This window comes from Amblyraja radiata, chromosome 23, assembly GCF_010909765.2.
Source record: "Amblyraja radiata isolate CabotCenter1 chromosome 23, sAmbRad1.1.pri, whole genome shotgun sequence".
Lineage (NCBI taxonomy): Eukaryota > Metazoa > Chordata > Chondrichthyes > Rajiformes > Rajidae > Amblyraja > Amblyraja radiata.
Window position 1 is genome coordinate 35721547 of NC_045978.1, and position 22162 is coordinate 35743708.

Below are 22162 nucleotides of genomic sequence, written 5' to 3' on the forward strand. Positions count from 1 at the left end.
TTTACGGCCCCACTCCCAGTCTAAAAGTCTCGAAGTTGGAGCCCCCGGCGGGTGCTGTAATGTCCCCCGGCCATGAAGCCGTGCCGGGCGATGTATGACCCCGCTCCGGGACGTTCCAACCTCGCGACACGGGCCGGAGAAGTAGCGTTGCGGGAGCTCCGGGAAGCGGTCTCTCTCTCCCCCTGGACCCGCGAGCTCCCGATGTCCCAGTCCACCGGACCTGCGGCTGCGTTGCTGGAGCCTCCGAGCCCCAGGAGTCGAGTCGCAGCAGCGAGTCACCACCGGTCCCCACGCTCCGAGGCCGGCCAGCCCCACGATGGTGAGTAGTCCGCAGCTCCGCAGTCTCCCGAGCCCCCGGGTCGTTCAGGCTGGAGGCCGCTCCACGGTACTAGGCCCCAACGACAACGGAGACCCGACAGGGAAAAGGTCGGGTCTCCCAGACAGGGAAGAGATCTTAAACAGTTTCCCCCTCCCCCCCGCCCCCCACATATACACATTTAAAATCAGTGTTAAAAAACACCAACACTACATTTAACTAGACAAAAAAATAAAAAAAAGACAGACAGGCTGTAGGGGCCGCTGCAACGGGTGAGTCGCGCCGCCTTCGGTAGAATAGTAAATCTTTAGGCCCAATATTCAGCTCACAAAGTGTAGGAAAGAATTGCAGGTGCTGCTTTATACACAAAAAGTTGGAGTAACTCCTGAGGGTCAGGCAGCATCTGTGGAGAGAAGGAATGGGTGACATTTCAGTTGGAGACCCTTCTTTAGTTTAGTTTAGAGAGTTTATTGTCATATGTCCCAGATAGGACAATGAAATTCTTGCTTTGCATCAGCACAACGGAATATAGTAGGCACGAATACAGAACATATCATATCAGTGAGTCCATATACCATTATATAAATATATACACACATCAATAAATAAGCAGATAAAGTGCAAATAAACAGATAATGGTCTATCAGTGTTCAGAGATTTGTTTCAGTTGAGTTTAATAGCCTGATGGCTGTGGGGAAGTAGCTATTTCTGAACCTGGACGTTATAGTCTTCAGGCTCCTGTACCTTCTACCTACAGGTAGTGGGGAGATGAGTGTGTGGCCAGGATCGTGTGGATCCTTGATGATGCTGCCAGCCTTTTTGAGGCAGCGATTGTGATAGATCCCCTCGATGGTAGGGAGGTCAGAGCCGATCGTGGACTGGGCGGTGTTTACTACTTTTTGTTGTATTTTCCACTCCTGGGCGCTCAAGTTGCCGTACCAAGCCACGATGCAACCGGTCAGCATGCTCTCTACAGTGGACCTGTAGAAGTTAGAGAGAGTCCTCCTTGACATACCGATTCTCCGTAATCTTCTCAGGAAGTAGAGTCGCTGATGTGCTTTCTTAATAATTGCATCAGTGTTCTCGGACCAGGAGAGATCTTCAGAAATATGCACGCCCAGGAATTTGAAGCTCTTGACCCTCTCCACCATCGACACGTTGATATACTTCAGACTGAGAGTCAGGGGAAAGGGAAACGAGAGATATAGACTGTAATAATAATAATAATAATAATAAATACTTTATTGATCCCCTTAGGGAAATTCAGATGTCCAGAAGCCAACAACCAATAAACCCACACATTCAGAACGAAAGCAGACAAAAAAATACATAAAATACAATATGGACAATACCTGAAAGCAATAAATACTGATAAATGTAGAGAGATATAGAACAAATGAATGAAAGATGAGCAAAAAAGAACACTGGCCATTGTGAGCTGTGGGCTAAGGTGAACCGAGTACAAACTTGGGTGGGGGAGGAATGGCGAGAGAGAGGGGGAACGTAGGGGTTACTTGAAGTTGGAGAAATCATACCCCTGGGTTTTAACCTGCTCAAGTGAAATATGAGGCGCTGTCCCTCCAATTTGCGATTGGCCTCGCTCTGACAATGGAGGAGGCCCAGGACAGAAAGGTCAGTATGCAAATGGAAAGGGAATTAAAGTGTTTGGCATCCAGGAAATCAGGTAGGTCCAGGCAGACTGAACAAAGGTGTTCAACGAAACGATTGCCCAGTCTACGTTTGGTCTCGCCGATGTACCCCTGAGTCCACACCTTGAACAATGGACATAGTAGATGAGGTTGAAGGAGGTGCAAGTGAACCTCTGCCTAACCTGAATGGACTGTTGCGGTCCCTGGACAGAGTTGTGGGAGGAGGTATAGGGACAGATGTTGCATCTTCTGCGGTTGCAGGGGAAGGTACCTGGGGAGGGGTGGTTTTGATGGGAAGGGATGAGTTATCCAGGGAGTTGTGGAGGGAACAGTCTCTGCGGAAAGTGGATAGGGGTAAAGATAGGAAGATGAGACTAGTGATGGGATCACATTGGAGGGTTATGCGTTGTATGCAACAGCTGATGGGCTGAAAGGTAAGGGCTTGCGGGGTCTCTGTCCCTATTGCAACTAGGCGGGGGGGGGGGGTAGCAGGTGCTGAGCTGTGGGTACCGAGGAGGCACATGTGAGGGCCTCATCTATGATGGAAGAGGGGAAGAATGAGGACATCTAGGATGTCCTGGTATGGAACACCTCATCTTGGACACAGATGCGGTGTAGGTGAAGGAATTGGGAGTAGGGGATAGTTTTTGCTGGGTGGGAAGAAGTGTAATCCAGATAGTTGTGAGTGTCAGAAGTTTATAATAGACATCAGTCAATAGTCTATCTTCTGTGATGAAATGGGGAGATCAAGAAAAGGGAGGGAGATGTCGGAAATGGTCAAGTGAGTTTGAGTGCATGATGGAAATTGGTGGTGAAGTTAATCAAGTTCATGAATACCTGCGTGGGTGGAGAGGTTGCACCAATGCAGTGGTCAATGTAATGGTGATAGACTTCTGGGATAGGGCCAGTGTACACTTGGAACAGGGATTGTTCAAAGTCAATCCCAATAATTAGCTAACAATGTGTAGGAAGGAGCAGTAGATGCTGGTTTACACTAAAGATAACACAAAATGCCGAAAAAGCCAGATAGGGAGCATCTCTGGAGCGAAGGAATGGGTGACGATTCAGGTTGAGACCCGTCTTCAGACTGGGATAACAATGATCCATTCTACATTTCCTTGATCATCGTCTGCTTTGATCTGTCTTCTTCACACCTTACGCTTCCCCATATCTCTAGTCTCCCTCTCCTCTGACGCTCAGTTTCTCAGCATTTTGTATCTATCTTTAGGCCCAATTACTTTGTACATCACTTATTCATCCAACTGCAATAACACCACCATGTAATCATTTCCCCCTTTTGCATTTAGTTTGTTTCTGTTTCATCTCAGATGCTCCTTGTGGTAGAATATTCCATAATAATGTAAGAATTTGGAGCAGGAATTGGTCAACTTCCATTGAGCACAGGGGAAAAAAAGTCCTTTGGCCCACTGAGTCAAAGCTGACCATTTGAAAACAATCCTACAATAATCCCATTTGATACTCCCACATTTCCTTACCAGATTCTATCACCATGCACACACTGGCCCAGTGAAATTAAAAACTGAAAATGCTGGAAACATTCAGCAGGTCCAGGGTACCTTCACTGCATTTCCTAAATAGCAACTATGATGTCACAGTCTCCATCACAGGAGATAGACTATCGACTGACATCTATTACAAACCCACTGAATTCCACAACTATCTCAACTACACTTCTTCCCACCCTGCTTCCTGCAAAGACTCTATCCCCTACTCCCAATTCCTCCATCTGCACCACATCTGTGCCCAAGATGAGGTGTTCCATCCCATTATCATTCTTTAGTGAATGTGGGTTCCACTCTACCATCATAGATGAGGCCCTCAGACATGTCTCCTCGGTATCCCGCAGCTCTGCCTTTGTTCCCCCTCCCCCTAGTTGCAACAGGGACATAGTCTCCCAAGTCCTTACCTTGTACCCCGTCTCATACAACACATAATCCTCCTACATTTTCACCACCTCAAATGGGATCCTACCTCTAGTCACATCTTCCCATCTCCATCCCTTTCCCCCTTCTATAGAGACTGTTCCCTCCGCAACTCACAAGTTAACTCATCCCTTCCCACCGAAACTACTGCCTCCCCAGGTACCTTCCCCTGTTTCCACAGGAGATGCAACACCTGTCTCTATACCTCCTCACTAGACTCTGTCCAGGGACCTTGACAGTCCTTTCAGTTTAGGCAGAGGTTCACTTGCACCTCCTCCAACCTCATCTACTATATCCGTTGTTCATGACTGGGCGATCGTTTCGCTGAACACCTTTGTTCAGTCCACCTGGATGTGCCTGATCTCCCAGTTGCTAAACACTTTAATTCTCCTTCCCATTCCCACACTGACCTTTCTGTCCTAGGCCTCCTCCATTATCAGTGAGTAAACGCAAATTGGAGGAGCAACATCTCATATTTTGCTCGGGCATCTTACAACCCAGTGGTATGAATATTTATTTCTCTAATTTCAAGTAACCCCTGTATTCCCTCTCTCCATCCTCCCCCCACACAAATCACACCAGCTTCTCGTTCTCACCTAACAAATGGCTAACAATGGCCTGTTAATTTTATCATCATTACTTTTTTGCATATCTTTAATTCATTGTTCAATATATTTCTACATCATCATCTGTATCTCTGCTTTCCCTTTCCTGTGACTTTCAGTCTGAAGAAGGGTCTCGACCTGAAATATCACCCATTCCTTCTCTCCAGAGATGCTGCCTGTTCCACTGAGATACTCCAGCCTTTTGTGTCAATCTCGGTTTAAACCAGCATTTGCAGTTCCTTCCTGCACATATATTATTTTATAGTTTATCTTTATCTCACACCCCAATCACTCTTTAAGTGTAGTACAAATGAATGATGTATGTATTACTCAGTTCTGGCCTCCCTTACAAATGTCTTATATTCTCTAAGTCTACCCTATCAAACACTTTTATAATCCTGGAGAAAAGGAATAGGTGATGTTTTCTGAAGAAGGATCTCAGAAGGTCATAAGTGATAAGAGTAGAATTAGGCCATTTGGCCCATCAAGTCTACTCCACCGTTCAATCATGACTGATCAATCTCCCCCTCCTAATCCCATTCTCCTGCCTTCTCCCCATAACCTCTGGCACCTGTATCAAGAATCTATCTATCTCTGCCCTAAAAATATCCACTGACTTGGCCTCCACAGCCTTCTGTGGCAAAGAATTCCACAGATTCACCACCATCTGACAAAATAAATTTCTCTCATCTCCTTCCTAAAAGAACATCCTTTAATTATGAGGCTATGACCTCTAGTCCTAGACTCTCCCACTAGTGGAAAGATCCTCTCCACATCCACTCTATCCAAGCCTTTCACTATTCTGTACATTTGAATGATATCCACCCTTCATGCTTCTAAACTCTAGCGAGTTCAGGCCCAGTGCTGACAAATGATCATTATAGCTTAACCTACTCATCCCTGGGATCATTGTTGTAAACCTCCTCCGGACCCTCTCCAGAGCCAACACATCCTTCCTCAGATATGGTGCCCAAAATTGATCTCAATATTCCAAATGCAGCTTTACCAGTGCCGTATGGAGACTGTTTTTGTATGCAAGCCCTCTTGAAATAAATGATAGCATTGAGTTTGCTTTCTTTACTACTGATTCGACTTGCAGATTAACTTTTTGTGAATCTTGCACCAGCACTCCCAAGTCCCTTTGCACATCCGATTTCCCCATTTACAAAATAGTCTACGCCTTTATTCCTACTACCAAAATGCTTGACTCCACATTTTGTTACACTATATTCCATCTGCCACTTCTCTGCCCACTCTCCAAACCTGTCCAAGTCCTTCTGCACAGTCCCTTGCTTTCTCAACACTACCTGCCCCTCCACCTATTTTCGTATCATCCACAAATTTGGCCACAGAGCCTTCAATCCCCTCATCCAAATTAATATATAACATAAATAGTAGCCGCCCCAACACCGATCCTTGCGAAACTCCACTGGTCACTGGCAGGCAACCAGAAAAAGGCCCCTTTATTGCCACTCTTTGTTTTCTGCCATCCAGCCAACCTGCTATCCATGCTAGTATCTGCCCTTTGATACCCGTAGGCTCCCCTTTATTTTGACTCTCTCCACCATTGCTGGCTTTGGCCTATTTTATCGTGAACTTCTAAGTACTGTACTCTGCAACCTCATCCTTTATAATGGACTGTAAAATCTTACCAACCACCAAAGTCAGACTATAGTTCCCACCATTCTGCTTTGCTTCCTTCTCGTACAAGGGGGCAATATTGGCAATTTTCAAATCATCTGGGATCACTCCTGACTAGCGATTCTTAAAATATCTCTATCAATGCCTCCGCAATCTCTAAAGCCACCTCTTTCAGATCTCTAGGATGCAGTCCATCCGGCCAGATGACTTATCCACCTTCAGCCCTTTCAGCTTCCCAAGCACCTTCTTCCTGGTAATAGCTACTCCACTAACTGCCAACCCTGATTATCTTGAATTTCAGGCACATTGCTGGTGTCTTCCACCGTCAACACTGATGCAAAAAAGTTATTCAACTCCTCTGCCATTTCTTTAGTCCCCATTATCACTTCTCCTGCATCATTCTGCAGTGGTCCAACATCCATTCTTGCCTCTTTCTTGCTCTTTATATAACTGTAGAAACTCTTGATATCCTCGTTTATATTATTAGCTAGCTTACCTTTGAATTTCATCTTTTCTCCCCGTATCTTCCAGATTATTCCCAGAAATTCCTGCCATTGCTGTTCCACCGTCATCCCTGCTTGGGTCCCTTTCCAGTCAATTTTGACCAGCTCCTCCCTCATGCCTCTGTAGTCCCCTTTGCTCAGCTGCAATACCGACTCTTCTCGACCAGAAACGTCACCGATTCCATTTCTCCAGAAGTGCTGCCTGACCCACTGAGTTACTCCAGCCTTTTGTGTCTGTCTTCATCTTACCCCCCCATTCCCTCCCCCCTAAAGATAGAGGGAACCTATCTACTACCCTCACTCCACCTCTATGCCCATCCCTCTCTACCCCCCACCTTTCCATCCCTCGCCCTCTCCCTCTCTACCCTCCCCCACTCTACCCTCCTCCCTCTCCGCCCCTCCTCTCTCTTTCTCTACCACCCCCCCCCCCCTCTCTGCCCCCCTCCCTCTCTACCCCCCTCCCTCTCCAGGGATTGAATAGGGAGGATGAAGAGGAGGAGGAGGGAGTGCTGGGGATGAGGAGAAATGAGTCGCACCTGCGCAGTTGGGGGCTATGCGTGAGTGGTGCAATATTGCATTGGGGGAACGGGTGAGTGGTGGAATGTTGTGTTGGGGGAGCAGACCCAACGGGTCTGCATTTGGTCTAGTGGACTCTAAAATCTTACCAACCACCGAAGTCAGACTAAACGACCTATAGTTCCCACTATTCTGCTTTGCTCCATTCTTGTGTAGCAGGATAATATTGGCAATTTTCCAATCATCTGGGACCACTCTTGTCTCTAGTGATTCTTGAATTATCAGAGTCAATGCCTCCACAATCTCTAAAGCCTCCTCTTTCAGAACCCTAGGGTGCAGTCCATCTGGTCCAGGTGACTTATCCACCTTCATCCCTTTCATCTTCCCAATCACCTTCTCTCTAGTAATAGTCACTCCACTAACTTCCACCCCCTGACTCTCTTGAATTTCAGGCACGTTGCTGGTGTCTTCCACTGTGAAGACTGATGCAAAAAAAGTCATTCAACTCCTCTGTCATTTCTTTATTCCCCTTTATTTTGACTCTCTCCGCCATTGTCCCATCGATATAGACAGGTTTCTGGGTTCTCATCCTTCCTCTTCCAAAGTCCACAATCAGTTCCTTGGTCTTATTGACATTGAGAGCCAGGTTGTTGAGCTGGCACCATTTGGTCAGTAGATCAATCTCACTTCGATACTCTGACTCATCGTCATCTGTAATTCGTCCAACAACAGTTATTCTTGAGCAAAATACAAAGTACTCAGCAGGTCAGGCAACATCTGTGGAGGGATTAGACAAACGACTTTTCGAGTCGGGACATATCAGGTCGGGAACCTTTAAGACCTCTAGCATTTTGTGTGTTGCTCTAGTCCATCACAGGTTCTGACCTCCCCATTATCAAAGGCATTTACATGAGTTGCTGCCTCAAAAAGGCAGCCAGGATCATGAGAGACCAACACCACCCTGGCCACACATTCATTTCACCCCTGTCAACGGGAAGAAGACATCGGAGCCTGAAAACTGTAACATCCAGGTTCAGGAACAGCTTCTTTCCGACATCTATCAGGCTATTAAACACTATACACATATCTCCACCCTCGACCCCGTCCAAGGACCCCAACAGCCTTTTCAGGTGAGGCAGAGGTTCACGTGTAGCGCCTCCAACCTCATCTATGGTATCCGCTGTTTCAGGTGTGAACTAAATATTGGCGAGACCAAGCGCAGGCTCGGCGATTGTTTCGCTGAAAACCTCCGGTCAGTCCGCCTGAACCTACCTGATCTCCCGGTTGCTAAACACTTTAACTCCCCGTCCCATTCCCACACTGACCTTTCTGTCCTGGGCCTCCTCCACTGTCAGAGTGAAGCCCAGCACAAAGTGGAGGAACAGCATTTCATATTTCGCTTCGGCAGCTTACACCTCAGCGGTATGAATATTGACTTCTCTAACTTCAAATAGCCCTTGCTGTCCCTCTCTCTCCATCCCATCCCCATCCTAGTTCTCTGACCAGTCTGGCTGTCTCCCTGATTATATTTTATCTCTGTATACTTCATTGTCACTTTCTCCTAGCGAACAATGAACTTATTCGACATTTTCCTTGAGGTCATCCCTTTTGTCTCATTTTCACACCTTACACTTCCTTTTCTCTGTGTCTCCCTCTACCCCGACTCTCAGTCTGAAGAAGCGTCTCGACCCGAAACATCATCCATTCCAGAGATGTCTAACATTTTAGAGAAACGTCTATCCAGCCTGTCTCGCTGAGTTACTCCAGCATTTTGTCTAATTACAACCTCCAAATAAGCTCTGCACTATAGATTTGGTGTTGTCATTGTGCACTTTATTGTATGTTTGTTTGTGTATATATATATATATATATATACACACACACGCGGGGGGGGGGGGTAGTTAGTGTGTGTGATGCCACATGCTGCCCCCCCCCCCCCCCTCCACGCAACCGCACGTTGGGGGAACAGACCCAATGTAACGGGTATAGCTTGGACCCAATAGCAGCACAGAATCAGGCAGGTATAGTTGGTAACGAACTTTATTACGATACTGTAACACAGAGTAGTAACACAGGAATGGGTACACCGTACTCACACAGAGGCTCAGGATTGAGCGAGGGTTCCGAAGAGGGGCAGGCAGGAGACGTAGTCGGGGTAGCGGAAGGTCCGGTCACCAGGAGATCCAACACACGATGCAAACAAACCAGCGAGGGACAGACGAAAGGAGAGTCGAAGCCAGGCAGGAAGTCGGGAAATCGCTGGAGAGTCTTGCATGAATGCTGAGAACAATCTGGCACTGTGTGAACTGTGAGGAGAGTCTATATACCGGGTTAATTGGTGATCAGAGGCAACAGGTGAGGAGAGTTGGGCTGATGAGAGGGGAGTGGCAGGCGAAGTGGATGAGAATGAGGAGAGGGCAGACTGTGACACCCAACGGGTCTGCACTTGGTCTAGTATATATATATATATATATATATATATATGTGTGTGTGTGTGTGTGTTTGTTTGTGTATATATATATATATATGTTTGTACGTGTGTGTGTATATATACACACTGAACTTTTTCTCCCTTTATTATATTGTTTACAGAGTACTATGTATACATATTCTGTTGAAGAATGTCATTATTCTATCAGGGGCATTAGACAATAAAACACTCTTGACTTGACTCTAGATTCCAGCATCTTCAGTTTATTTTATCTCCTCTTGCACCGTCGCCCTCCTCCTTTAACACCAATCTATAATTTGGCGTCTCCAGCTCAATCCTGGTTCAACTACACATGATTGTGGGAGGCGATTGTATGCCCCACAGTGCACTGGGTTTGGATGCTTCATAAAAGTAGTGAGTGGAAAACGCATTGTAGCTGCTCGCAAACATAGCGGTTGTCAGTCGTATTAGCAAATAGACAATAATCTTCATTTTGCCTTGAATCAACCTGCACCATCTCTCACACAGAACGAACAGTTATAACAATGAGGGAAATTTTGCACATCCAGGCTGGACAATGCGGGAACCAGATCGGAGCCAAGGTAGGAAGGAAATCCACCACAGACTCCACCAAAATAATTTATGTTTGTATAAATACACGATGCAAATAATTACTGTGAGTCGCAAGATATTCCAGGGTTATAATTCATAAAATGTTACCATTGCCGGATTTTTTCCCCTCAAAGAAAATCAAACCACACCCTTTCTCAATGCTTTGAAACGTGGGAAATTGATTCAGTGGGATGCAGTCTGGCCAGCAAGATGCCACGCTGTATAATTTTTAATGCCAGCTATTGTCTGCGAGGTTTTCTTTTTTTTAAATAATACAAAGTGGGGGGATATTGTGGTCATTGTTCTGTGGGACTGAAATGTGTCAAGGCAACTGGACATGCGCCCCATCCTGAAGGCAGTTTTGTACCCCCTCCCTCTCAATTCCTTTGTCTGGACGCCAGAAATCGGCACAAGAGGTATCCAGTGTCATTTCGATCAAAATCCAACGCAAACGCTAGTAACCAAACCTTTCCTCAATTTGAAGTAAACTCGCAGTACGGGAGGAGGTGGGGGCTCAGTGTAGAACAATAAGAGTCCGGCAGCTGATGCCGCAGATCGCTCCAGGCTCCTGGGGTTAACCGAGGCGCAAAGTCGCTGAATTGGACAGCACCCTCTCGGGGGAAAGCTTCGTGCGGGCGGCAAGCTTGGATTGCGAACAATGTCCTTTCATCCCCCCCACTCCCCCACTCCTCCATGCAAAATTGTTTCCCAATTCATTGTTTCGGAGGATTGCTAATCGTGGACATTTTTCCAGCCCGACTACTGGATACGTCTTTCTTGAAAATAGTGTGTTTGGGTTCGCCTGGGTTCCCCGTTATCGCTGCCTCCCGATTAGAATAATGCTGACCCCATGATTACATTTATTTCCGATGAGCGATTCAATAAATCTCCCATTTCGACATCCCAACTACTTGTCCTCTTCCCATCTGTTCTCGTGTTATAAATCCAGTTTACAAAAGGGAAACTCTGGCCAAGACAGAAACGCAAGATTGATGTTCTCTGTCACTTCCAAAGGGGATGGGGGAATCCTGCGAAAAATCCATTCTCAACCGGCTTTGATGCAGCCCTCTGATCCACATGCAATTTTCCCATTGTGCCAAACGCGTTGAATCCAGCTGAAGGGTGCGGTTAAACACTTCGGCCATCGGAAGGTTCACCCCCCCCCCTCGCCACGCCCATAATAATTGATGCTTTCAGCTTGAGATTGGTCCAGCCTTCATCAGCGCCTCTAGACATGTTACACGCGGGTAGCGGTTATATTGTTCAGACCTTCGGGCTATCAATCTGAAGGCACTGCTTCTTTAATACCCGCTGACGACATTCATTATTAGAGTCAGCATCTGCCAGTTCTTCGGATATTGGGGGCTGGACAGTGAGCAGTCCTTCAACAATTCTACATTTGCAGGTTTCATTATTTTGTTACATTTGTGAAAAATCGACAATTATAGACAATAGACATTAGATGCAGGAGTAGGCTATTCGGCTCTTCGAGCCAGCACCGCCATTCAATGTGATCATGGCTGATCATCCACAATCAGTACCCCGTTCCTGCCTTCTCTCCATATCCCTTAACTCCATTATCCCTAAGAGCTCTATCTAACTCTCTTGAAAGCATCCAGAGAACCAGCCTCCATTTCCATTTGAGGCAGAGAATTCCACACATTCACAACTCTCTGTGTGAATTTTTTTCCCCTCATCTTCGTTCAAAATGGCTTACCACTTATTCTTAAACTATGGCCCAATAATCTTATATGTTTCAATAAGATACCCTCTCATCCTTCTAAATTCCAGCATATTCCAGCCGCTCCAATCTATCAACATATGATAGTCCCGCCATCCCGGGAATTAACCTTGTGAACCTACGCTGCACTCCCTCAATAGCGAGAATGCCCTTCCTCAAGTTTGGAGACCAAAACTGCACACAATACTCCAGGTGTGGTCTCACTAAAGTCCTGTACAACTGCAGCAGGACCTCTTTACTCCTATACTCAACTCCTCGCGTTATGAAGGCCAACATACCATTCGCTTTCTTCACTGCCTGCTGTACCTGCATGCCTACTTTCAGTGACTGATGTACCAGGACTCCCAGATCCCATTGTACTTCCCCTTTTCCCAACTTGATACCATTTAGATAATAATCTGCCTTCCTGTTTTTGCCACCAAAGTGGATAACCTCACATTTATCCACATTAAACTGCATCTGCGATGCATCTGCCCACTCACCCAACCTGTTCAAGTCACCCTGCATCCTCATAGCATCCTCCTCACAGTTCACACTGCCACCCAGCTTTGTGTCATCTGCAAATTTGCTAATGTTACTTTTAATCCCTTCATCCAAATCATTACTATATATTGTAAATAGCTGCGATCCCCGCACCGAGCCTTGCGGTACCCAACTAGCCACTGCCTGCTATTCTGAAAGGGACCCGTTAATCCCTACTCTTTGTTTCCTGTCTGCCAACCAATTTTCTATCCATGTCAGCACCCTACCCCCAATACCATGTGCTCTAATTTTACCCACTAATCTCCTATGTGGGACCTTATCAAATGCTTTCTGAAAGTCCAGATACACCGCATCCACTGGCTCTCCCTTGTCCATTATCCTGGTAACATTCTCAAAAAATTCCAGAAGATCAGTCAAGCATGATTTCCCCTTTGTAAATCCATGCTGACTCGGACTGATCCTGCTACTGCTCTCCAAATGTGCCACTATTTCATCTTTTATTATTGATTCCAGCATCTTCCCCACCACTGATGTCAGGCTAACTGGTCTATAATTCCCTGTTTTCTCTCTGCCGCCCTTCTTAAAGAGCGGGATAACTTTAGCTACCCTCCAATCCACAGGAACTGATCCTGAATCTATAGAACATTGGAAAATAATCACCAATGCGTCCACGATTTCTAGAGCCACTTCCTTAAGTACCCTGGGATGCAGACCATCAGGCCCTGGGGATTTATCAGCCTTCAGTCCCATCAGTCTACCCAACATCGTTTCCTGCCTAATGTTAATCTCCTTCAGTTCCTCTGCCACCCTAGATCCTCTAGCCACTAGTACATCAGAGAGATTGTTTGTGTCCTCCTTAGTGATGACGGATCCAAAGTACCTGTTCAACTCATCTGCGATTTCCTTGTTCCCCATAATAAATTCACAATTTTGCCACTTTGAAAGCCAATGTTGCCAAATTAGGGTTAAAGGTATGCAAACCTTTGCTGAGGATTCCTAGGTGCACTGTTCAATACATCTAACATAAATTCTCAAAGAGCTGAATGACTTACTGAACATTCAGTTTACCTAGGCTAATGACAAGGTAGCAGCTACTTCTTTTCATAAAACTTATTAGGTAAAGTAAACTTTCTGCAACAATTTGTTAATATTTCGTCAGGTTTCTAATTTTGAGCCGAGGATAAAATTCTTAATGGCATAAGTTGTTTACTGGCAAAACCTTCACTCAAAGGTCATTTGGTCCCCTTGTCAATAGAGTTCACCTACTGAATTGCAATAACAGTGTACTGGTGGTACATGAATTACCTCAAACCAATTGGCGTGTATGCCAAGAAAAAAAAAACCTTTGGAAGAACTTAACGGGTCAAGCAGATCAGTGGGGGTAAAGATGATCGTACTCAGTTTGGGTTGAGACGCTGCATCACATTCTTTTTATTTAAATGTCAATAAATTGCACTATTTCTTCATTGTACATGTCATCGGCCTCAGAAACAGCAGTATATACCTCTGCTTCACTAGATCACGGTTGCACTTTGAATGAAATTCACTTTGCAGTGATACTCCAGAGCTAAAATCATATGGAATCCCAGTAATCTATATTATTACAAAGCTCTGATCTTGGATGTTTACTTATGGGTTTGCTTGTTTGAACTTGTTCTTTGATTCACATGTCCTCGAAAACCCGACGCGGTAACGGTGACATTTTTACATTTTCCGGTAGAGATTTACCTCATGATTTCAAAAATTCCCTCTTCTGAAAATTTGATTAATTATTTCCCGAGTTTTTTACTACAATTGTTTACCAATCTGAGATCTTTTTAGCAGTTAAAGAGCTGAAGCGAGCTGGATGACGTCAATAGACAATAGACAATAGACAATAGACAATAGGTGCAGGAGTCAGCACCGCCATTAAGTGTGATCATGGCTGATCACCCCCAATAAGTACCCCGTTCCTGCCTTCTCCCCATATCCACTGACTCCGCTATTTTTAAGAGCCCTATCTAGCTCTCTCTTGAAAGCATCCAGAGAACCTGCCTCCACTGCCCTCTGAGGCAGAGAATTCCACAGACTCACCACTCTCTGTGAGAAAAAGTATTTCCTCGTCTCCGTTCTAAATGGCTTACCCCTTATCCTTAAACTGGTCCTTGGGTCTGGACTCCCCCAACATCGGGAACATGTTTCCTGCCTCTAGTGTGTCCAAGCCCTTAACAATCTTATATGTTTCAATGAGATACCCTCTCATCCTTCTAAACTCCAGAGTGTACAAGCCCAGCTGCTCCATTCTCTCAGCATATGACAGTCCCGCCATCCTGGGAATTAACCTAGTAAACCTACGCTGCACTCCCTCAATAACAAGAATGTCCTTCCTCAAATTAGGGGACCAAAACTGCACACAATACTCCAGGTGTGGTCTCACTAGGGCTCTGTACAACTGCAGAAGGACCTCTTTGCTCCTATATTCGATTCCTCTTGTTATAAAGGCCAACATGCCATTCGCTCTCTTCACTGCCTGCTGTACCTGCATGCTTACTTTCATAGACTGATGTACAAGGACCCCCAGATCCCGTTGTACTTCCCCTTTTCCCAACTTGACGCCATTTAGATAGTAATCTGCCTTCCTGTTTTTGCTACCAAAGTGGCTAACCTCACATTTATCTGCATTAAACCTCATCTGCCATGCATCTGCACACTCCCCCAACCTGTCCAAGTCACCCTGCATTCTCATAGCACCACCACACAGTTCACACTGCCACCTCACTAGTCACTGCTTGCAATTCTGAAAGGGGCCCGTTAACCCCTACTCTTCGTTTCCTGTCTGCCAATCACTTCTCTATCCATGTCAGCACTCTACCCCCAATACCATGTGCCCTAATTTTGCCCACTAATCTCCTATGTGGGACCTTATCAAATGCTTTCTGAAAGTCACAATGGCTCTGCTCCTCGCAGCTAGCTGCGCAGAGTTTTCAACGCGCAGAAACTGCGAGTTACGTAGCCCCCCCCCCCCCCCCCCCCCCCCTCCTCCGCGTAACTCGCAGCCGTCTGCAGCTCCCTGCCCTCCCCCCCCCAAAGCACTGGATTGAAGCCAGTGAACATGTAGTAATTTGGTTGGAATTCCGAGGGCTTCAGAGGTCACGCAAGGTCCCGAGAGCTGCCGAGGCCCGCCGCCCGTTCGCAGTCGGCCCCGTCTGCGCCACCCGCTCGCCAAGTTCAAGTCCACCCTCTCCCTCACTCCCTCCCGTCCTCCCCCACTTCCCCCTCTCCCCTTTCCCCTCCCCTCCTCTCCCCAACTCCCCCTTTTCTCCCCCCTTACCCTTCTCTCTCTCCCCACTCCTCCTCTCCACCTTTTCTCCCCACTCCCCCCTCCTCTCCCCCTCCCCCTCTCTCTCCCTCTCCCCCTCTCTCTCCCCCATTCCCCCCCTCCCTCCGCCCCTACCCCTCTCCCCCTCCCTCCTTCCCCCCTCCCCCCATCCCCCTCCTTCCTTTCTCCCTCCCCCTCCTCCTCCCTCCCCGCCTCCTCCCTCCCCCCTCTCCCCCTTCCTCCTCTCCATTCCCCCCTCTCCCCCCCTCTCATTCTCTCTCTTTCACTGCCCCACACTCTCTGCCCCTAGAGATAGGGCGGGGATGGGGTAAAAGGAGCCAATGAATAATATTAATATAATATCAAGTGGGGTGGTTACTGTGTGTGTGTATGGGGGTGGTTAGTGTGTGTTGGGGGGTGGTTAGTGTGTGTGTGGGTGATTAGTGTGTGTGTAGGGTGTTAGTGTGTAGGGGTTTAGTGTGTGTGTGTGGGGGGAGTTAGTGTGTGTGTGTGTTGGGGGGTTAGTGTGTGTGTTGGGGGGGTTAGTGTGTGTGTGGGGGGGGCTAGTGTGTGTGTGTGTGTGGTTAGTGTGTGTGTGGGGGTGGTTAGTGTGTGTGTTGGGGGGTTAGTGTGTGTGTGACGCCGCAGGCCCCCCCCCCCCCCCCCCCCCCCCCGCAACCGCCCGTTGAGGGGACGGGACCCAACGGGTCCTCCTTGGTCTAGTATACTATAAATGCTAGCCTCCCCTGCAATCTGGGATAGATATGTACTCCAAACAGCATTATATTTCTGTGCAGCTAGATGGCAAGACACCGTTTTTCCCCTTTATCAGGAATGTCGTGAGATTTTAAAGAATTCACTGCTGTACAATTTTGTTGACATGTAGTAAGGCATCTGACTGAAATTAATTTGGGATAGTCTGAAATGAATTCTCAATGGATAATAAAACTCATGCTTTAGCCCACAGTGTTTTTAAGAAAGATGCTGGAAAAATCGAAGGTAGACATAAATGAAGGAGAAACTCAGCGGGTGAGGCAGCATCTATGGAGAGAAGGAATAGGCAACGTTTTGGGTCGAGACCCTTCGTCAGACCCTTCTTCTATATTTTAATATTTTCGGGTCTCGACCCGAAAACTCACCCATTCCTTCGCTCCATAGGTCCTGCCTCACCCGCTGAATTTCTCCAGCATTTTTGACTACCTTCTAGTCCACAGTGATCATTCGTGTGATGCTGGTGGGATCAATTTGCATAAATTAGTTAAGAGGCATTTAATCAGTGCCACTGCCATCTCTGCACATTGACTATGTTGAGTATCCAAATTTAAAGGTTTTTATACCATTATATCACTTAGAAATCCAACCTTTTCCACCTGGATTATTTGATTTTTATATGGTGGCCCAATTCTTGAAGGTCTAAAATGCATGCCATTGTTGAAGAAATATATCTTTGTTTTTTTCCCCCTGACCCTCCTTCATTTGTAACATATATATTATAAACACCAAAATGTGGGTGTAAAGCTTTTCTATCCATCTATTATCTGTGCCTGCTGTGGAAAAGCTCTGCTCAATATAGAGTAATTTATACAATTTATTCCTGCCAATTGACATTTAGAAAATGGCTTTCGGCAAATTGAGGATTAGTGTCGGAGCATGTTATTTTGCCTCTCAAATTATAGAATCGGAATTTTCTCTGGATAATCCAGAATGTAAGGGCTAATCAGCAGGAAAATCATGAATTTGCCGTTTTTGTTTCGGGGAAATGTAAATCCTGCTTCAACTTATAAACTTTCAAGACTGATGGTTGGTGGGTAAATGGAACGAGCTGCCAGTAGTGGTAGGTGAGGTAAATGGGGCCGATTGGCAGATTTTTATTTGGTGCGTATGCCTGAATCTGTGGGTTATTTTTTGATGATCGTCACAATTTGTAAATTTAAAGACTACATTCCACCAAGATGAAGAATCTAATTTGTGAATGAATTTGTGATCTGCATCTCTAGTTTTGGGAAGTGATCAGTGATGAACATGGAATTGATCCTTCTGGAAGTGCTTGTGGAGATAGTGACATACACTTGGAAAGGATCAATGTCTACTACAATGAAGCAACTGGTAAGGAGTTATTGAAGCTTAAAACATCTGGTGATATCTACAACACCAACTGGACTACTGTCCATTGTACAATGCATGCATCTCTAGTCTGGACTTTTCTTGGATTAATCAAAAACACAAATGTGTCTCTATTCTTTCCATAGAAGGCATCTTAATTTTTATATTAATCTTTCAAATTAAAAATAAATCTGTTTCTAATGTAGTTTTGCCGTTGTTTGGTTCTTTCCCAGGTGACAAATACGTTCCCCGTGCAATTCTAGTGGATTTGGAACCTGGTACCATGGATTCCGTCAGATCTGGGCCATATGGACGGATATTTAGACCAGATAACTTTATATTTGGTAGGGTTACAATAATATCTTTCAATTGCATAAGAAGAAGGTTTAAGATAGTTGAGTGGGTATTGTAAAGATAAAGAGATTGGGGTTTATGACGGGTATGTGCACATATTCATGTCAGGTAACGCGTTTTAACCTTTGGTCTGTTAACCTTGGAAGCACCTCTGTGGTGAAGAAGTGAAGAACAAAATAGGTACGCTGACAACCCCTCCCCCTCAACGAGTGGACTCTTCCTGAAACTGTGCATTTTAGGGTGTTTGGTAAGGATTTGTTGTATCTGCCAAAGTTTCCTAATCTTGGACTAGAAGAATGGCCCTTTGCATGAAGAATCAATAGAAAACTCTATTTCTTGTTAAGCATTTCCTCAAAGTCAAAGACGACTTGCTTCCACTCTGGTAGACACAAAATGCTGGAGTAACTCAGCGGGACAGGCAGCATCTCTGGAGAGAAGGAATGGAGAGAGATGCTGCGTCTCTCCAGAGATGCTGCCTGTCCTGCTGACTTCCTCCAGCATTTTGTGTCTACCTTCGATCTAAACCAGCATCTGCAGATTTTTCCTACACATTGCTCTGTTCTAGCGGATTCTGAAGTAGTCGATGAGGCCAATAAGGGAACTGCAAACTTCCAAAGATGGGACAAGTCTTGTGGGTTGGTAGTTTGAAAGTCACTGCTTTTACATGGTTCTCCCAGTTCATGGATTTTTGGTTTCAGCATGATTCTGAATATTTCTTCTTTACTGGGCAGTCATGGGCCAGAGGCTCACGGGAGTCAATGTGGATATTGTGTTCTTCAAGGAAGCTTTGAGCACATCCTTGAATCTATTTCCATTAGTCTGTTTGATAACAAACTCCCCAGAGAATAGTGTTTTTCTTTCGGGACTCTGGTATTGGGCATGCACCTAATATGCCCCACCCAATGTAATCACTTGAGTTGTAACTAGACCACAAAGCTATACAGCATGGATACATGCCCTCCAGCATAAGCTGCCCATAGCAACCAAGTTGCCGAACCAAGCTAGCGCCACTTGCCTGCACCATATCCCTCCAAACGTTTCTTGTCCATATATTGGCCCAACTAGGCTCTCAACGCTGGGGATCCTGGGCTGAAAAACAACACTGATGTGGTTCACAACTTTCCAATCAGTTGAGGATTTTGCAGAAATGGTGTTGTAGTGTCTTGAGGTTCCTGCTGTAGGTAGTCCAATTCTCAGAAATATACTGGGGAAGGATCATTGCTTCCTGGTAAACCATAGGTTTGTACCAGCTCTCATGTCTTGGTCGTGAAGTATTTTTTTCGACAATCAATCAAAGGCAGCAATGAATGTCATCACCTATGTCAGTCTTTCCTGAGTCATAGCTCACAAAATACAGAAAGTGGTCCACCTTTTCCAGGGTCCTATCATGAACCTTCAATGTCAGTATACAGTGTTATACAGTGGTGCAGGTTGGTGGAAGACCTTGGATCTTGCTGATGCTGAATGTAAGGCCTATCCTCATCTCCTTCAATAAATGAGTTGAGATGGCTTATAGCTTGGACGTTGATTGTATTACATTGCCTTCATCTGCAGCTCAGCCACTGAGATTCAGGTAATCTTGGTTCTGGAGTGCAGTCATAGTAAGCTAAAGTTTTGCTTTTTATTTGAAGATGAGCATCACTCCTGCAGGATATTTCTTGGAGAGGGGATACTAACATGAGGTGAAAAAGATTGAGAAAAGTTTTGAGCCTAATGACGTAGCCTTGTTCGCCATGAGTCCTCAGTTCAGTTTAGTTTAATTTATTGTCAGGTGTACCGAGCTTTGTTGCGTGCAAACCAGCCAGCGGAAAGTCAATACATGATTACAGTCGAGCCATTCACAGTGCACAGATACATGATAATTGAATAATGTTCAGTGCAAGAAAAACCGGTAAAGTCCGATCAAAGATAGTCTGAGGGTCCCTGATGAGGTAGATAGTAGTTTAGGACTGCTGTTCATTCTCTTCACCAAAAATATTTCTGTTGTAGACCTGTTGAATGGTATCATGGCTTGCAAAGACCAAACATAATATGAAGACAAATCTCTGTACATCCAAATTGGAAGAGGCACACTGCAAGGATGCAGTTTAAAAAATAAATAACAGCCTGTATGTTGCATTGGAAAAGAGCAAAGGGGCATAAAGTACAAATTATATTATTTAAAGGCCAGCCTGTGGGGAAAAAATTATATTCAAACTAAATCTTAATTCAAAACAGAGTAGTATTTTGCCTATTGTAATCTTTTGTTCCTTAAACCACTTTCATTTTTATATCCATTCTCCAATTCTCCCGATGAATATGTGCTGGGTGGTGTTCATTTGGGGTGCAGAGCCTCTTTATAAATTTCAGTAGTTTCCCATCGATCAGATTTTCAGATAGAACTAATAATATAACTTTGTGTAAACTAGTATTGGAGAACAAATTGCATTGCAAAAATGTTCTAAGGAATGAGATTTGTTTCTTCCAGGTCAAAGTGGTGCTGGAAATAACTGGGCCAAGGGTCATTACACAGAGGGAGCTGAACTGGTAGATGCAGTACTTGATGCTGTAAGGAAGGAGTCTGAGAATTGTGACTGTTTACAGGGATTCCAACTCACTCACTCTCTGGGTGGTGGCACTGGCTCCGGAATGGGAACCCTCCTCATCAGCAAGATCCGTGAGGAATATCCCGACCGTATCATGAACACCTTCAGTGTCATGCCCTCCCCTAAAGTTTCCGACACGGTAGTGGAACCCTATAATGCTACCCTGTCTGTGCACCAGCTGGTGGAGAATACAGATGAGACATACTGCATTGACAACGAAGCCCTTTACGACATCTGCTTTCGTACTATGAAGTTGGCCACTCCCACCTATGGAGATCTCAATCACTTGGTCTCTGCTACCATGAGCGGGGTCACCACCTGCCTTCGCTTCCCCGGACAACTTAATGCCGATCTTCGCAAGCTGGCCGTTAACATGGTCCCCTTCCCTCGGTTACACTTCTTTATGCCAGGATTTGCGCCACTTACCAGCCGTGGCAGCCAGAATTACAGAGCACTCACCGTGCCAGAGCTAACTCAGCAAATGTTTGATGCTAAAAACATGATGGCGGCCTGCGACCCAAGGCATGGGCGCTACTTGACTGTTGCTGCCATATTCCGAGGCCGAATGTCCATGAAGGAGGTGGACGAGCAGATGCTCAACATCCAGAACAAGAACAGCAGCTGCTTTGTGGAGTGGATTCCCAACAATGTTAAAACAGCCGTTTGTGACGTCCCGCCAAGAAACCTCAAGATGTCCTCCACCTTCATTGGTAACAGCACTGCCATCCAGGAGTTGTTCAAGCGCATTTCAGATCAGTTCACCGCCATGTTCCGCAGGAAGGCTTTCTTGCACTGGTACACTGGAGAGGGAATGGATGAAATGGAGTTCACGGAGGCAGAGAGCAACATGAATGACCTGGTATCTGAGTACCAACAGTACCAGGATGCCACTGCAGATGAACAGGAAGAGTTTGAAGAGGAGGAGGTGGAAAATGACGAAGCATAAATTCAAAGGAATCTTTAAGAGGCTGCAACAGCAATTTGCGGAACAATTCATATTTCTGAATCTGTGTTGAATTCGGCGTAATTTGCCAACCTTTTAATCAAGATGCTGTGATACTGAGAGTACTGTAAAAATGGGATCTTTTTTGAAGATTGTATGTGTGTTTGTTTGTCTGCGTGTAGTTCTAATCAGCACTGCCCCATTATGGTAAATTATTAAATCAAAACTTTAGAGAAAATATTGCCTCCTTTTATGTTCAAAAGGGAACTGCAGATGCTAAGGGTTTCGGCCCGAAACGTCGCCCATTTCCTTCGCTCCATAGATGCTGCTGCACCCGCTGAGTTCCTCCAGCAATTTTGTGTGCCTCCTTTTATGAATTGGCCTGAAACACGACTGAAGCTGTCTTCATTTTTTTTTCCATTTATAATAGATTTTGGAG

General features: G+C 45.6%; 1 protein-coding gene across 1 annotated transcript; it reads left to right on the plus strand.

Moving 5' to 3' along the window:
- Positions 1 to 10040: 10040 nt before the first annotated feature.
- Positions 10041 to 21961, plus strand: LOC116986478 (tubulin beta chain-like). Its single transcript, XM_033042043.1, has 4 exons — positions 10041 to 10206; positions 17736 to 17844; positions 18075 to 18185; positions 20663 to 21961. The coding sequence occupies exons 1-4, from the start codon at positions 10150 to 10152 to the stop codon at positions 21724 to 21726; spliced, it is 1341 nt and encodes a 446-aa protein (XP_032897934.1). The 5' UTR covers positions 10041 to 10149; the 3' UTR covers positions 21727 to 21961.
- The last annotated feature ends 201 nt before the right edge of the window (positions 21962 to 22162 follow it).

Excerpts from the sequence above, each read along its gene's own strand:
- LOC116986478 (XM_033042043.1), top strand. The coding sequence starts at position 10,150 with ATGAGGGAAATTTTGCACATCCAGGCTGGACAATGCGGGAACCAGATC. Across the intron at positions 17,845-18,074 it reads CTACTACAATGAAGCAACTG|GTGACAAATACGTTCCCCGT; the intron begins GTAAGGAGTTAT and ends GTTCTTTCCCAG. Across the intron at positions 18,186-20,662 it reads ACCAGATAACTTTATATTTG|GTCAAAGTGGTGCTGGAAAT; the intron begins GTAGGGTTACAA and ends TGTTTCTTCCAG.